The sequence below is a fragment of the Bos javanicus genome, chromosome 28 (assembly GCF_032452875.1).
Source record: "Bos javanicus breed banteng chromosome 28, ARS-OSU_banteng_1.0, whole genome shotgun sequence".
Lineage (NCBI taxonomy): Eukaryota > Metazoa > Chordata > Mammalia > Artiodactyla > Bovidae > Bos > Bos javanicus.
Window position 1 is genome coordinate 17,268,393 of NC_083895.1, and position 18,178 is coordinate 17,286,570.

General features: G+C 41.4%; 1 protein-coding gene across 8 annotated transcripts in view; it reads right to left on the reverse strand.

Moving 5' to 3' along the window:
• ANK3 (ankyrin 3) overlaps positions 1 to 18,178 on the reverse strand; it is a 749,200-nt gene that overhangs the window by 106,077 nt on the left and 624,945 nt on the right. For 4 of the 8 annotated variants that reach the window (XM_061405049.1, XM_061405048.1, XM_061405047.1 and 1 more), the window contains 2 exons: positions 10,191 to 10,314; positions 5,312 to 5,414 (listed from right to left, as the gene is read on the reverse strand). In XM_061405049.1, coding sequence (XP_061261033.1) covers positions 5,312 to 5,414; positions 10,191 to 10,314 — 227 coding nt within the window. Of the gene's footprint in view, positions 1 to 5,311; positions 5,415 to 10,190; positions 10,315 to 11,599; positions 12,287 to 17,943; positions 17,998 to 18,178 lie in introns of those variants that run through there. The other 4 variants (XM_061405045.1, XM_061405044.1, XM_061405052.1 and 1 more) reach the window with 3 other exon arrangements.

Sequence of the window (18,178 nt, forward strand, 5' to 3'; positions counted from 1 at the left end):
ATGCTGGCACTGCGTCTAAAGAGAGGGGGCTGGGGATTCTAAGTGCTTTCTGCTCTTATTCCATCTTTGAATAACTACCAGAAATCATACTGATTTGAATGTTTCTGCCTACAGTACACATCGCGACAACTTTTAGGGTCATTCAAAGGAAGTGTAATTAACTGGGTAGCCTTCACAATATTTTTAGACCACTATTACTTTCTGCTTCATATCTGTGTAAAGGTCAACTATTTCCATTCCTTTAATGATGACTTCTAAGCCCTAATTTTTAGTATAATCATTTTCTCCATAATTTTCATAACTTGTTGCTGAATATAAACTGGAAATGTTGTCAGTTCCTTTTAAAGCACATTCAATAAGAACTTATTACTAGAATTAGAAACATAATAAAGAACATGTGTCTAAATATAATCTTCCATGCCAAAAAAAAAGCGAATGCAGAGGATGGCACCACACCCATGTTAAGAATACTAACAAGTCTGAGATCTGGAGGGCAGAGGATAATGGTCTTAGCTGACTCCCTTCCCACATGGAGCAGTGGAGACTGAGAGTGGAGTAGTGTTAAATATATATGTATAGTCAAGTCACTCTGCTGTATAGAAGAAATTAAAGCAACACTGTAAATCAACTAGACTTCAATAAAACTTCCTTTAAATAAAGAAGGCAAAGAGAAGGCAACATGGGGCCCTATGGCTAGTGACTCTGCCATTTATCAGCTGTGTCCCCTGGGGTGAGTTGCTTCAGCTGCTTGTACGTCAGTTTCTTCATCTTTCTGAATTTCTTTTACTTGTTCTTTTTAAATTAATTTTTATTAGAGCATAGTTGCTTTACAGTGTTGTGTTAGTTTCTGCTGATAGCAAAATGAATCAGCTATGGCTTTACCTAATCCCTTCTTTTTTGGATTTCTTTCCCATTTAGGCCACCACTTCATGTGACTCTTGATTGCAAAGTGAAGGGAAGGTAAAGGAATGTAGAGTTCCTGGATAACCCAGTATTACAGTACAAAAGAGTCCACTCTTGATATCCATAGGGGGATTAAGTGGTTTATGGACTCATCATGACTAAGACTCAGCAGGGCATGGGGATGGCTTCCTTCTCCCAACTCTGCTCCTCAGCACTGGCCTCCACACCTGCCCTCAAATCTGCACAGGTTTCAGGAACCTGGGGTGGCAGGCCTGTGCTAACCATCCCGGGTCTCAACTCCACTTTAACTGTAGTTAATGTGCAAACTGATTAATCAACAGCCAGATAATAAAGAGGTAGCTGTGCTTGTATGGGCGAGCTCTACCATTGCAAAAAAAAAAAAAAAAGAAATTCATGGTGAGTTAATTTTTATTCATTTTTCACCTTTCCTTGTCAAAGCAATTTTAACTGGGCAATGATAGGGCAGTTTTACATCTGACACTAAATCATATATCACTGCTTTAGGAGTTATAAATATTTAAGATTTCTTGCGTGCTTTCAGACAAAATCAACACCGTGGAGAAACTCCGTTTTAAAATTTTACACATGCAGATTTTGAGACATGATAGACATAAACTAATATTTTTTGTCACTTAATTCTAACAAAGTACTTAAATTCTAACAAAGTACTTAAATTCTAACAAAGTACTTAATTCTAACAAAGTACTTAAATGCACTTCTGAAGTAAATGCTTCTCATGAGTCGTGCCCAGTGTAACTAGACTCTTTCCTCTGAAATAAAGCCTGTCTTTTGAGGAATTAGTCTTTTTTTCTCTTCTGTGATAAATGAGACATTAGGGACTAAATAAGTTGCTATACCTCTTTCAGAATTTGTCCTCCCCTTTCCTCCAAATTCTTATTTTATACAAATAAAAAAGTTGAAAAAGCTGTATAAGTAATACTTATAGACACTCAACCTAGATTCAACAGTGAGCATTTGTCATATTTGATTTTCTTCTCTCTCTCCATGTATATACACTTTTGGCTGAACCATTTGAAAATCAATAGCAGACTTAAAGATCACTTTATTATTTAAAATTTCAACATGCCTACCCCTAGAAGAGAGATATTCCCCTGTATAGCTTCAATACTATTATCACTGCTAGGAAAATGAACACTAATTTCCTAATAGTATAGCCAGTATGTTTTCAAATGCCACCAACTGTCCCTAAAATGTCTTTATGCCATTCGTATCTTTTTTCTAAGGCTCCAGTAAATTTATCCTGGAGTCACGTGATGTGTTTATTAAACATGCTAGTTCCATGAGAAATGCCTGTCAGACCACAGATTCTCTGTCGCCATTGAAGAAAGCAATTATCTGCTTCTGTAGTTAGCAACTTAATAATTATTAGTAAAAAATGTGAAGGCATCCTAAGCTCCCCTTTCTTCTGACTGGTCTACAGTGGGGTTTGTGATGTCCACAGAGGTGTTGTTGAAACTGGAGCAGCAACAAACTTTACAAAAGAACACCAGCTTCACCTCAAAAGTTCTCTCTAGCCTTCGTCTCTTTTTCACAAATCCTTCATTCTGAGTAAATGCTGCCCCACCCTTCTGCCTGATTAAGTAGATCTTGGTAGTAGTTAGCAGGTAGTGGTGTGAGAACCCTCAGAAGCCTGTTTGTAGGCTTGTAGCATTGCAAACATTTGCATTCTCCTTAAGGCTTACAGGCAGAAACTGATAACTATGGTGGTAAAAGGGGTGGTCATGGTGGTGGAGGTGATGGTGGTGGGGATGGGGTCATGGTGGTGGAGGTGATGGTGGTGGGGATGGGGTCATGGGGGTGGAGGTGATGGTGGTGGGGATGGGGTCATGGGGGTGGAGGTGATGGTGGTGGGGATGGGGTCATGGGGGTGGTGGAGGCGATGGTGGTGGGGATGAGGTCATGGGGGTGGAGGTGATGGTGGTGGGGATTGGGTCATGGGGCTGGTGGAGGCAATGGTGGTGGGAATGGGGTCATGGGGGTGGAGGTGATGATGGTGGGGATGAGGTCATGGGGGTGAAGGTGATGGTGGTGAGGATGAGGTCATGGGGGTGAAGGTGATGGTGGTGAGGATGGGGTCATGGAGTGGAGGTTTTGGTGGTGGGGATTGGTCATGGGGGTGGTGGAGGGGATGGTGGTGGGGATGGGGTCATGGGGGTGGTGGAGGGGATGGTGGCAGTAATGGGGTCGTGGTGGTGGTGGTGGTGGTGATGATGGTGAACTCATGGTGATGATGGTGGTGGTGGCCTCCATTTCAGGCCCTTGCCTCTAAACAAGTATATATTCAGAAATATAAACCGTAATTAGGTTCAGTGGAGGATCTGCTATTCCATGATAGAACTAGGATATTTGTTATACAACAGCAAAGTGTTCAAGGACTCTCCTTTCACTTGAAACTTTGTAAGTTCTGTGGGGTTCTCTTAGAGCGTAGAGAATTTCAGCTATTTCTATACTCAGAAGTGTTATCAATATATCCACTAATATTTCATTTCAATTGGGAACATAAAGAGATCAGAATCACCCAACTAGGAGAATGACCACAGCCAACCAAGCATAAAGTTCTTCAGAAAACCACAGCCTAGGCTACACTTTACACCTAAGAGCTTAGCTTCATTATTTGAGATAAGTGCCTTCTTTGGTGCTAACACCCACTTAAATTATGGCATGCACCTATAATCATTATACAAATGGTGTTTTGTTTGACCGAACACTGAATAGCCATTGTAGTCATCTTTGTAAGGCCTGCTTGATAAGAATGTTCTAGAGAGTATAAAAGTGTTAAAATATGTACTGTGGGGGCTTCCCTGCTGGCTCAGTGGTAAAGATTCTGCCTGCCAATGCAGGAGACACGAGTTTGATCCTTGAGCCAGGAAGATCCCGGAGCATGCTGTGAGCAGCCAAGAACCACAACTACTGAAGCCCACGCATCCTGAAGCCTATGGTCCTCAACAAGAGGAGTCACCGTAACGAGAAGCCTGTGCATGGCAACTAGAGATTAGCCCCCACTCACTGCAACCAGAGCGAAGCCCACACATCAACGATGACCCAGCACAACCAAAAAGAAAGAAAGAACTTTAAAAAAAAGCTTTAAAAAATATGTACTGTGGTCCTTGTGAAGTGCCATGTACATCTGTGTTTCTGGAAGTCGGCATCTCCAGACAGGTGGGACCACCCCCCGCCAATGTGTGGCTACCTAACTTGGTGATGATAAATGTCTATTACTTATTCATCTGTCCCAATTAACCTTTATTATGTAGTGAATCAGTAAGTCCAGCATAATTTCACCATGTCATTGTTTAACTATTATAGGCCACCTTCAAACTTAGTTTTATGGTCCTAACAGTTTCATCCATTACCAGCCCCTGAGTGCACATTTAAAACCAGGTATTATGTGTATCTAGACTAATGATCCATCCTGAGCCCATAGGCAGCAAGATTCTGTTACTAGGACTTCCTACAATAAACCAGTATCTATTGAGCCACAGTTATTGGAAAGAAGACATTGCATAAATACCAAATTAACCAAACAAAGATTCTAGCAGAAAGCAAAATACTAGCACATCTTGAGAAAGCCCATCCCAGGCAGCTTTGGAGCTAATGGGCCAAAAACATGACCAATCTAATCTATGACTTGCTAAAAACAATTTCAGCAAATCCAACACCCATACACTGTAGAGCAGAATCAAGCATTCGTGTGGATAATGTCAGCAACTTTAGCTACCAGTTATCATTGGCTCAGACGGTAAAGCGTCTGTCTACAATGCAGGAGACCCAGGTTCAATCCCTGGGTTGGGAAGATCCCCTGGAGAAGGAAATGGCAATCCACTCCAATACTATTGCCTGGAAAATTCCAGGGACAGGAGAGCCTGGTCGGCTACAGTCCATGGGGTTGCAAAGAGTCAGACACGACTGAGCGACTTCACTTTCACTATTATTAACTCTCCTTTTTTAAAAAACTGAAAGACTTGACTAAGAAATGAGATAGGTATACATGCCTTTCCTAGGACTTCTTTAAATTCCTCTCTGTGGGATCTGAGAGACTGATCTGCAGAAGAGGGGGATATTTTGATTTATGGTACAACTGATTTTTTTTTTCTTTCTTCTTTTTGGCCACACACTGTGGCACGTGTGATCCTGGTTCCCCAACCAGGGATTGAACCTGTGCCCCCTGCAGTGGAAGTGTGGAGCCTCAACCACTGGACCGCCAGGGAAATCCCTGACTTTGTCTTTAACTGGCAGTATAGGAAGACTTACAAAGGCAAAATCAAACTTGCAGAAATAGAGTTTCTGTCATGTGACAAAGAGTGTGATTCAATCATAAAAAAATGAAAGCTTAACAACGAAAGAAAGTTTGAGAAAGAACACATACCTGCTCTTTGGATGGCACCAGTAGCTCCTCAATCATCATGCTGTCCCGGGCGTAGGAGCTTCGGTTCAAGGTGTAAGACCTATCCGAGCTGAAGGAGCGGAGGCTGTTGTAGTTACAGTTAACCATTCAAGAGGGGGAGATGATGATGAGATGGGTAAAAGAACATTAATGCATGCAACTTTCGGAACAGGCAAGATGGCTCAAAATATCAACCAAAATTGCTCTTGAAAAGACATGGTCAAAAATGAACTTCCTTATACTTGAGGACATTTCTTAAGCTTAGATAACCTCATGATCAGGTTTTGTTTAAAATTAGGCTGTCTGGTATTCAGTCTGTGAGAAGATGAAATATAGGAAGACTTTGGATGTTTCTATGTGAGAGTTGAACCAACACGACAATTCAGAAGAACCAGATGACTCTAGGTAATTTGATAGCTGGAGAGATTTTTTCTTTGTTAAAATCTTCTTTGAGAGTCTCCTCTCTTTCTGGTCCGCATTCATCTGTCTCACACTATTTAATGGAATTATGTTGCTATAAATGCATCTGTTAATCAGAATTTGGGAACTAGATGCAGGTTTAACCTACTGAGAGCTCTGGTTTGCAATTGCTTCTCATGGAAAACATGAAGAAACAAGAAGAGTTATCCCGACATGATCTTTTTTGCCATCTTTCTGGCTGTGAAAAAATCAAATTCCATACACGATTATCTTGCCTTTTCTTACTGAACTCTTTTTAGCTTTGCTTCTTCTGCTCGTCTCCTTCCTAGTCTTTCTCAATATTCTATGCAGTCTCTGAACTTCCCAGAGTGCAGGACCCCTGATGTCCTAAAGTGCCACTCACCACCTTGACCTCTAAACTCATATCAAGAAGGCTTGGGGGATGGGCAAAATGGGTGAGGGTGGCCCAAAGGTATAAACTTCCAGTTATAAAATGAGTAAGACCTGAGGACTTAATGTACGGCATGCTGACTATAGTTTATAATACTGTTTCACATATTTGCAAGTTGCTAAGTGAGACCTTAAAATCTGTTAGCCTAAAAAGAACAAGTGTAACTATGTGTGGTGATGGGTGTTAACTAGACCTGTTATGGTGCTTGTTTTGCAATATATACAAATGTGGAACCACTATGTTATGTACCTGAAATTAATATAATGTTTATTTGTCAGTTATATTTTGATTAAAAAAAAAAAAGAAATCAATAGAGTAAGGGATCCTAGTAACTCTACATATATCCACGTATCTACATATATCTACATAATATCCAGGCAGACTGGGGTGGCAGCTCATATAAGCACTGACAGAACCCTGGTGATCCTTCAGGAACACAGAGCATGGAGTCTTGTGAGAAGCTGCTTCAAGGCCCCTTGCCTCCCTACCAGGTAGGTGGTCATGAGGTGGCTTCTCATTGGCTCCTGTTTTGAAAGCGGTCTGAGGCTTTCTGTCTCATCATCCTTGGAAGACAGCTGCAGAATACGAGAGTGCTGAGCCGGCCTTCTGGAATGGGCTCCTCAGCAATGGGGAAGCTCACAGCTAATGTGGTAGACATACAGCCCCTTTGGTTTCGGTGTCATCTTTCCTGGTGTGGAGGACAAGGACCACGGCAAGTCGGCCCCGCCTAGGGAGTAGTAAAGTGTCTGATCCAAACATGGCTGCTTGAATCTTTACCGGCAACACTGGTCAGACTTTGGCCTCAGCCCTGCTTTGTCTGTGCTTGTCAGAGAAAAGAGCAAAGGAGACATACCTAAGAAATGATTCTGTGCTTGCACAATATTTTGTGCAAGCACAGAATACTGAAGGCATATATGGATATATTTTGGATGCACTACAGACTATCCCAAAGCGGATATCTTTATATCAAGATACAGAGGCCCCTGAATGATAGGCTTTATTCCAAGTGTCTACACAAATGGCTCGGTATGTGCTCCTAGGATGAGAGCCTTACTTTCTCTAAGACAGACATCATTCTACAGAGTCATTATTAAGTGTTTTGAGCAGATACTTACTAAGTGACTCTTATGGGCAGGACACAATATTAGAAATTGGATATAAAAGGAAAAAAAGAAAGTGAGCATTATCCTTGCATAGAGCTTACTTAGTAAGCCACGTGTCTCTGACCTCTTACATAGTCAGGCCTCCAGTGCCCAATCATGACCCATCACTTTTTTCCCCCCTGTTTTTATTGCAAACTTTTGTTGTTATTCCTGTTTCTAACCCCATGTCTCCTCTCAGATGCAATAAAAGCTTCATAAAAGCAGGAATTGTCTTTCTACTTTCTAACTCAACACTATCCAACAGAACTTTCTTTTCCAACAGAGTGACGGACATGTAGTCAATCTGCACTGATCAATACAGATATTAATTTCTCTAAATTATGGTTCCCATGGTAGATAATAAGATTGGTGGTACATGAGATGGTTTTACTGTACATGTGAACAAATACTTAAAAGTTTTTTTTAATGTTTACACATTAATTTTAAGTTTAGTCCTTAAACATATCTAAGATGTATTGATTAAAAAAAAAAATCATCTTTCTTTCAACTACTGTAGGAGTGTGAATGAAAGAACAGAGCCTAGAATTGGGAGCCATCAGTGGAAACATCTAAAGATGTCTTCATTTGACAATTCCTACTCCTGACCAACTTACATTAGGCAGATGGAGAGCCCGTTAAAGGCATCAAGCTTCAGCGTGAATCCTAACACATAGAAGTGCTTTCAGCTACTTAAATGATAGATTATTTGCATGAGGGTCTGGAAAGCATTACACTGTTTTTCACTGAGGTCAACGATATTATTTTTAGCCATCGGTATACCCTAAGTGTTAAGCAGAGGAAGTGTTAGAAAAACACATGCCTCAGAATTCTGAAGTTTATGTGCCTAGCACACTTCAAAGATAACAGCACTCAGCAAACAAACAGTCCTTCCAGTCAAGACTCTGCCTATAAACCCAGGGCGATCTCTCCAGTTACTTCATGCACTACACAACTTTTATGCTAAGGGAAATAAATTCCTCATGTATTCAGTCAACTTTGCATAAGTAACATTATTTATTACACATTTAGCTACTTGCTTATTTTCTCAAATCGCAAAACTGATTTTCTAAAGCTGAGCAGAGAAATAAAAAAAGAAGCAGCACATGGCAGCATAGCACAGCACAGCACAATGCCGAGAAAACAAAGACGAGAAAATGAGCTGGGAAAGGCGGAGAAACACCATCAAAGCGTCATATCTTCTTACCTGATCTTGGGACTATTTTTAAGTATTTTTAGAAAAAACAGGAGAAGTAGAAAGCAAAAAAAAAATCAGACAGGAAAAAAGAAAAAAAAATGTTATGGTTGGATGAGTTACACATTTAATGTATTCCTTTTTAAATGTTACACTCAGAATATTATACTGGGTAATACTCTAACAGTACTTTAAAAAACACATCAGCTTTAGAGATTTTTTTAAATTTGCCTCTGAGCATAACATCAGTTGCCAATGTCAAAAAATGAGTTACATATAATAGCAACAAAGAGGAATGGTGCAATCCAGACTAGAAGTATGAAAGCCTCACAACTGTCTTGTGGAAAGTTTATAAGAGACAACATTCTGGTTTCATCTCTCACTGGAGGTCAGCTGCTACAATCCCCTACACGCAAATGACTGAGTCATGAAATGTAGCTTCTATGTATTATCTGAGGAAGCGAATCAGCTAGTTATTGGATTACTAAAGCTATTAAGTCTCTAAACAGAAGTTTTCCTTAAGGTCCTTTAAGATTCTGCATATTTTCAGCCGTAACTTGTTGTTATCTGTGATTAACTGAGATATGACATGTTTCTAGAAACTCATTTTCCTCTTGTCATTAATGACACCTGCTGCAATAAGCTTTTAAGGCCTTCTATAAATATATGTATAAAGTCAAAAGTTGATTAAGTTACATGAGGTTTCAAATTCTATTAAGAAAAAAAAAAAAAGACTGACTCAAAGAAAAATCAATTCTGAGTCTAAACTATCCGTATCAATGACACTGAGAATAAACTCCCAGGTTTACTTTGTGGGAAGTGCCATTTACTATCAGACAACGAAACTTTTTACAACAAACTTTTAAACTATAGGAAAATGTCCCCAGGGCTCTAACTCAGAAGGTTTAATTATTAGCTTAAAAATAACTTGACTGTCAGCACACATGCTGTTAATTCAACCAGGGAAAAGAAGTCTCCAAATTCTGGACAAGGTCCTGTTCCTTTCAACCAGGTCAGGCTGGAGCCAAGGTTTTCCATGTACTAAAGCTTTATGCTTCAGTTTTCAGCCCTGAATTTGCCACCATTCCTGCCTCTGACTTCTGATCAAGTCACCGTTTCACCTTTAACATGTCCCTTGTAAACAAACGGCAGAGCTTTCGAAGAGACGCTCACACAGTTGCTAGACAATTCCAATAAGCGATATGTATTTTTTCCCAAGAATCCACTCTTTTAAGAAAAGTCACAATCATAAATTGTTCCTTCAGTCATGAAAAGAGTATAGTGAACAATCAACACAAATATTTCTTACTTATGGGAAAATGGGATTTTTCTTTCACTATGGAACAAAACTTATTTTTAAAACATGTGACCCAGATTGATTTTCCTCACTCTGTCAGTGCACTCTTTTGCTACATTATGCTTGAAGCATGACTGCCAGGTAGGGAAAAACAGAACAAACAATTAACACGTTCACTCACATAAAATTAAAGACTGAAAACCACAAAAGAAAATAGCAGAGCATGTGTACGTTTCACCAAATTCACATCCTTACCCCGAGGGCACTTTTGGGGATAATGTGAAAAATGAAAATGGTTTCAGTTTATGACATCATGGTTGTTTTAAATTAACTGTGAGTAAAGAGCAACAGTGAAATACCTGGCAGAACGGGCCCCCAGACTAAAGCCCATGTAGCCCTCTGCAGGCAGAGAATCATCGCCCAGTTCCTTAAGGTCTTGTGGCCCAAGATACTTGTCCGTGTCGCCTGTCATTGCATCTTCACCTGCGGATGTACAAAGCAAGCCCGAATCAGAAGCTTCCTTTCTGAAAATGTGTCTGTTTGGGGAGAAAACTGCTCCTCCGGTCATTAGCTAATCATCCATTTTCTCATGTTTATTTCCCCCCATCCCCTGGATAATATTTGTAACTGCCCTTTAGAAAGAGAAAGTATAGGTAGAGGTTAGTTCATCATTTCAAGAGTGGATTTAAGCAGCAGAAAGAGCTCCTGGCACTAGGTACCAATTTTTAAACATTTCCATATCTCCTTGTCCCCGCCTCAAGCCCTAGCCGACTAGAAAGGTTCATGTCTTGTGTCAGCTCGAGTTTTCCTGGCCCGACCATGATGAGGGCAGTTTGTTTGAATGGACCTGGATTGCAAAATAAGAGGCATCTCTTCATCCCTGTTCTGGAAATTTTATGTGGGAAGAGAACCAACTTTATTTTAAATGGTTTTCTCACAACCAGGATTTCAGTTTGGGGTTATGTAAATAACTGGCAAGTGATTTAATTTGAATTAGAACTGCTCAACTGGGGAACCTTGAAACACATCCACATTGAACTGTTTCGAAATCTATCAAATGAACAGCTCAGGACAGCTGCCCGGGTGCTTGAACCCTGCTCAGAAAGTGGCTCTACCCTCAACAGAGATCAAATCGGGGCTTCAACAGCTGGAAAGAAGCAAATTGTTCTCGAACCATCCATACAGAGTAAGTGCATAGAATATTTTTGCTAGCTACACAGGCATAACATGATCTCACGCGGAAAAAAAAAACACATTCCAGGAGTGACCGGGCAGGTTTTCCAGATGCCTTTTGCCCTCTGGGACATTTCCCATCCTTTACAAAATGTAGCATGGGCTGTGGAAAAGTTCCTTCCACAAATAGGCAAACTCTTTTCTCCTTTTTATGACTCGACTCTCGTTCTACTGGATACAAGCCTGGCTGGCTGAACAGGATTTCAAAGGCGTGTTATGTTTTCTGTTTTCTCAAAGGTAAGCGATTTCACCACTCCAGCTCTATTTTCCAATCCTTCATTCAGCATCGTTTATAATTTCCATTCATTTAAACTCAGGAAACCACAAGAGCTCAGCTTTTAAACTACCAATCAAGTCTAAAAATACATCATCAGCTACCATTTTTGCAAGTGTAAAAACTAAACAGATCAGCTTTCTACAGCTACCCAGAACCAAGAGATTATTTTAAGTTACTTTACAGCTGGGCTATTCGCACACTTACTGTGGAGGAAACAGAAACAGCACACACTAAGTACAACTTAAAGAAAGATCTTACTCTGTGTTAAAGCCATTTCCACCAGGCTGGGCTGCTCAAATGTTTTCCTGATGTTTCCAGGAATTCCTGAGACAGTGATTTAGAATCTACCTCCAGATCAGCCCCCAAAAAACCAATCCCTGGGTTGGATCCACGGTCTTCACCACCACCTCCGAGTTCCTCTCAGCATCTTCGTCTCCTCGCCGGCAAGTGAAGAATTACACATCTTTTCCTATTCATCAGTGTTAACAGACTTTCAGCTTTTCAGATGAAAAAAAAAAAAAATCCCCCCAAATCTGGCCACATTTCATTGAGATCAAGATCCTTTTTGATCACTCCGAAGACATCCTTTTAAAACTCCTTCTGATTGGATTAACAACTCCTCTGGCAAGCCTCTAGCAGAACCGAATGGTGACATAAATGCGAGCCCCAGACTTATTTGTATGTAAATATGAGGACTGCTTCAGTGTAGACTTTCGGTAATTTGATACCAGTGCCCGGTGCCTAATCCGGGTAGCCGAGACAGGCTGAAATCTAGGGAGAGCCAGCAAGCGAGCCACTGCACTTAATGGGGAGGCGACTCTTCTCCAACCTGAAGAGAGAAACGGCCAAAGCAGGTAGAGAGGAAAAACAGGAGAAGAAAACAAAGAAGTGGCCCCGGTAGGGAGTGGCAGAGAGCTCCAGGCAAACTTTATAACTTTTTGTTCTCAGCTGGAAACACCAGGAGCCTGGGTTATTTATGGTCCCTGTCAGGTGGAAGGAGGGGAAAAAAAGAGAGGGTGGGGGGAGGGAGGGCCTGCCCTCGGGTTGAGGTTGGGAAACTGTGGGGCAGAGAGAAGTGGCAAGAGCTCTCCAAGCAGCGCTGGAGAAAGCACTCATCACTGCTGTTTCTCTCTCGAGTGGGAGGAAAGGAGAAGTGAGACAAGCAGGGGAAATGGAGTGGAGGCTCTGTTTTATCTCCTGCACCAACTCTTTCATCTCTCTGATGGGATCAAAGTCACTGACTGGTCCTCCTTCCCTGAGGAGTCCCTGGAGAAGGCGAGAGGCGAGGGAGCTTGGGTTGGCTGGGGAGGTCTTGGCTGCAAGGGGCTAGAGGCAGCTGAGAAGGAGCCTCTGTCACTGCATTGTTCCACTGCTCTCCTCTCTCTGGGCCTCCTGGCCTCCCTTCCCAGCTGCTCCACCCTGTTTCTGTTGGCAGTGGAGGGAAAAACTAGTGGGACTTCTGCATCTGCCATCTGGGCACTCGGGAGAGGCAATTTCAATTGCTTTCTCTCAGAACAGCTGAACAATCAGGCTAGAAAGGGCAAAAAGGTTTCGACATTGTCTTGGAGGAAGTAGGTGTGCAGCATCTTTTCATATTTTGCATCTATCTCTTGCACGGTTACCTAAATATACAGAAGCATGAATCTGTAGAACTGATGAGGTGGGGAACAGATTTGCTGTTCCTGGATCAATGCATAAATAATGACTCATCTAATATTCAGACAGGACACCTGGCGTTTGAATTCGATCCTCCCGGCTGTAATCAACATTGTAAATACCCAGAATGAGAAGGGAAGCCATTTATAATGCCTGATACATATTGAAAAATATCCCCCTCCCCAATAGTAATATAAACATAATAAAAAGAATCATTTCCAACTCTGAAGAATGGAAGAGGAAGTCATGGTTAAAATGGAGAAAATGTCTGAACTTTAACCTGTTTGCCACAGATGCACTTAAAATCCAACATACTAGGACCTCCCTGACAGTCAAGTGGTTAAGACTCTGTGCTTCCAAGGCAGAGGGCACAGTTTCGATCCCTGGTGAGGAAACTCAGATCTCACATGCCACACGGTACGGCCAGAAAACGAAACAAACAAACAGCCCCCACCCCCAAACTACTCAGCAAAGTCTGATTCAACGGTGGTCACTCATTCAAGCTTCCTAACAAGGACTGCAAGAAAAGTTTCCTTCTTCGTGACTTCTTGACCAACTTCTCTCTGGCCACCCCTCCACACTCATCCTGCCCTTCTGTTACACAGAATTCTTTCAGTCCCTAGAATTTCTGGACGTCTTTAGACTTTGAGCCACTACCTAGGGTGTCTTCCTTTGATGGAACCTTCACCCCTCCTTCTTCACCTGAGTAATTTCTCCAGCCTTTGATTCTGGGCTGCCGTCTATGGGGTCGCACAGAGTTGGACACGACTGAAGCGACTTAGCAGCAGCAGCAGAACTCTTCTCACCCTCCACTCACCCTCTGGAGTGTCTCTCATGTGGGTTTCCCATATCAGAGTGTGTTGGCAGGAACAACGTCTGCGTGGTTTCTCCCGTGGGAGAGTAAGAACACACGTTGTCCCGGGCTTGCCATATTGTAAGTGCTCCATCAATATTTTTGGAATTCATGATTGCTTTTATTAAATAGCTTGATGATTTTGCTTTTTTTCCCCCATCTACATGCCACAGCAGCTTTGTACTCTTTTGGCATGCCAAGCTTGGTGACTGGGATACAGTAAAATTTCAGTAAGTTTCTATCCTTTTTTACATCTCCTTCTTAGGCCTCAGAAATGCTCAGTATGAAGCCTAAAGAAGCCCAGTGTTGGGATGGGGATGGGAGCTGTCAGTACATTTGGCCAATGACTAAAGTGGTCTTATGAATATCAAGTAACCGTAATTAAGTAGTTATGCAGTCACCATTTTCGAATGGTGAAAATATTTCTTAAAAGGCACGGAATTTAGAAATAAAGGTGTTATTTTAATGCAGTTTAGTGTAGTAGGAATACTGTTGACTCTTGAGTCATACTTTCAAACTCTACTGAACCTTGGATACCAACGCTGCCTCTGTCCTAAGACCTCTTGGGGGGATTCAGTGAAATAACGCACAAAGAAAGGTGTAGTCAGCACTGTTACTATTGTTCAGTAACATCTGCTTTCTTTAGTGCCCAAACATACGAACGCATGAACTCATATAATTAATATTTAAAATGCTAAGACTGATACTAGTCAGGGCAAAATCCCAACATAGCACCAAGTATCCCAGCTTTTCACTGCCTGACACAGAGCCTGGTTCATCACAGGTACTCAACAAATACCTGTTGATTGAATGAATGGATGAATAACATTAATACAACTCTCATTTTAATAAACAAAATATTCCATAATTATTGTATAGTAAAATACATGACTATACCAAAGGTTAGAAAGGAATAGATGAACTGTGTTGAGTGTCTGGTTAACTACTCTAATCCAAAAATATTTTTATTAGTAGCAGCTTCTGACCAACAGGTACAAATGCACATAAGCCAACAAAAGCAATTCTATGAACAAACAATACTCATACAATATCAGATATATTTAGTTAAAATAAACATTACCAAACCCCATAAATTTTAGCTTACGAAGTCCTTGTGCAGGGCTTCCCTCATAGCTCAGTCAGTAAAGAATTTGCTTGCAATGCAGAAGACCCAGGTTTGATTCCTGGGTTTGGAAGTTCCCCTGGAGAAGGAAATGGCAATCCACTCCAGTATTCTTGTCTGGAGAATCTCATGAAAAGAGGAGCCTGGCAGGCTACAGTCCATGGGGTCGCAAGAGTCGGACATGACTTAGTGACTAAGCCACCACCACCAAGTACTTGTGTGGGCTTATGTTTCCTAGAAGCATCTGGTGCAATGGCACAACCGTTGTGTTGAAGGTAAGTCTGACTATTTTCTGGCAAAGAGGGTATGGTAGCTCGTGTCTAAAGATGCCCTCTCTACCCCATGCAGTGAACCAAGTTTCTGGTATCCATGCCTTGTATACTGCACTTGTTGACATTTGAGCTGGTTTGATTTTTGAACAGTAAAATGCAGAGGAAGTGATTTTACATGACTCTGAACTTTGAGTTCAGAGACACCTTGCAGTTTCTGCCTGAGTCTCTTTGGAGCGCTTGTTCCAAAGGGGAGGAGTCAATCCCAAGGCAAGAAATTTGAGTACCAAGAGGCCACCTCTTGTAAAGGTGTAAAGAAAGTCAAGGTAGCCCTATGGAGAGAGATGCCAGTCAGTTCTCAGCTGTCCCGGCCATCCCAGTCGAGGTGACAGACCCTTGAATGATGCTGCCACATGGAACATCCCATCAAGTTACCCTCAGCTGCTATCTCACTGCAAACTTCTGAAAGATCTTAAGAACCCAGCTGAGCCTCGTTAACTCACACAACCATGAGAGATGATGATACTAAATTAAACCACTGAGTTTAAGGTAATAAGTAGTGGGAACAGAGGCGGATGAGAAATGACAAGTTGCAGGAGTAAGGCAAAGCGGTCACACGCCGGTTGCCTAACGCACCGCTGGTCAGAGTGAGCTCCGCAGTGGGGTATGTGATTAGTACAGACAAAGTTTGAGAAGAGCACATGGGCAAGCGCCACCCAAGGAAGCCTCGCCTGTTTGGAAGGGACTTTTTGCACGTGCACTCAGTTGTGTCTGACTCTTTGAGACCCCTTGAACAGTAGCCCGCCATGTTCCTCTGTCCGTGGGATTTCCCAGGCAAGAATACCGGAGGGGGTTGCCACTTCCTCCTCCAAGGGATCTTCCAGCCCATGTCTCTGGCATCTCCTGCACTGGCAGGGGGATTCTTTACCACTAAGCCACCTGGGAATCCCAGAAGGGACTTTATGCCTTTCAAAATTATAAGCCCTGATGTTCCTGTGTTAATCCATTTTTGACAATAAAATATCAGAGGCAGGAAAATGTTTAAAGGAGAATACAAAACACCCCAAATCTACCTCAGAGGCATTTCAGTTCCATTCCCCAGGTACCCCTCCTCCTAGTCCTTCTTCCATGACAAGGTGAAGAGAAGAGGCTTCCTATACTACAGTCAACCTTTCAAAGATCCATACACCCCGTCTGCCAGGAAATGATACAATATATAATCAGGGACAAAGGGGAAAAAGAATATATTAAATGGTTATCACGACTGTGGTCGGTCACATTCCCTTTCAGAACTCAGCTCATTGGTCCAGGATCGGTACATGGGGGAATAAACTTAACACAACTTCCTTGTGGTCGGTCACATTCCCTTTCAGAATTCAGCTCATTGGTCCAGGATCAGTACATGGGGGAATAAACTTAACACAACTTCCTTGTGGTCGGTCACATTCCCTTTCGGAATTCAGCTCATTGGTCCAGGATCAGTACATGGGGGAATAAACTTAACACAACTTCCTTGCAATCTTTCATTATGCCCACTAATACTTTTTTATGCTAAATAAATGAAACAGTCCTTGGCTTAATATGTAAATGTTTTCAAGCCCTAGGAGTTCTTTTCTTCTCTCTTCCCCCCTTTTTGTTCCTTCTAATCTTTTCCCCCTTTTTGTCCCTTCTAATCTTTACATCTTAATCTTTTCCAAGTATAATTCTCTTAAGACTGTCATTGAGGAATACTTTTGCTACTTTTCCAGGGGTTAAAGTTGTTTTCCTATCTGGTTGGGGACTAGAATCACAAAAAATGTTCCTTGCGGTAACTATATCAAATTGTATTGTCAGAAACTTTGCTTATAAGTGTTTAATCCCTCTGATGTGAAATGCAGACTCTCCCCAAGGAATGTACTTTATAACATTAAAAAACTGAAAATAATGGTACAAAATACCTCCAAATGAAATAATAGTAGACAAACCTCCAAATTACATGGGATTTTTTTTTTAAGCTGGATTAAAAAGAAGAGGAAGACAGTCTCTATGCTCTAGTGATTTTTAAAAAGAGGTTGATTACTTCATAGAAGTCAGTCTTATCATCAATCTGTTAATGATCAGAATTGAGAGGGCAAATTTATTGTGCTTGTTTTGAAAAAAGGTGATTTTTTTTGATCATCAGATAGCAAAGAGAGGAAATGGATACTACTAGAAAATAAATCCTCTAGCCATTTCTAGTTTACATTATAGAACAGTAGAATGAGATCACATCGTTATAATCAACACCTGTATTTATTGAGCATTTACTCTGTTCTAGGCACTGTTTGGTGCTTTACAAGTATAATTCTCACAACAACCATAGAGAATAGAATTGCTATCTCCATTTCAGGATAAAGAAAACCCAGGTCACAGTGGTAGAATAAATAGCTTGAGATCACTTAGAACATTGGGAATATTGGATTTAAAATCAGTTGGTTTGACTGCAGAGTCCTGCTTTTAAGTACTGCCAAATTCTGTGCTACTGAACAAATACAACGAGAAATCGGTAAATGAAATGTCAGCTCTGTGAAGGCAGGGGTTTTCCTCTGTTTCGTTCCGTATCAGTGCCCAAGAACAATGCCTGGCACATAGTAGGTGCTCAATAAATGTCTGTGATGAAAGCTCAGTGATTGCCCTTGGAGAAAGGAACTCTATTACTGGAGTAAGAAGCGGGGAGACTTACTTTTCACGGTAAACTCTTGTACCTTGGGAATTTTATACCACGTACATCTATCACCTATTCAAAAAATGAATAAAATTAACAAAACAAAACACAATACAGGGAGTGCAGATAAGCCATATAGGTTGTGTATTCCGTACACTGGAAAAGGTATTTGACATATGTCAGTCTGCCAGGTAGACATTAAGACGTGTATGTGCACCAGCAAGTATCCAGCAAACACAGAAAGGAAACGATA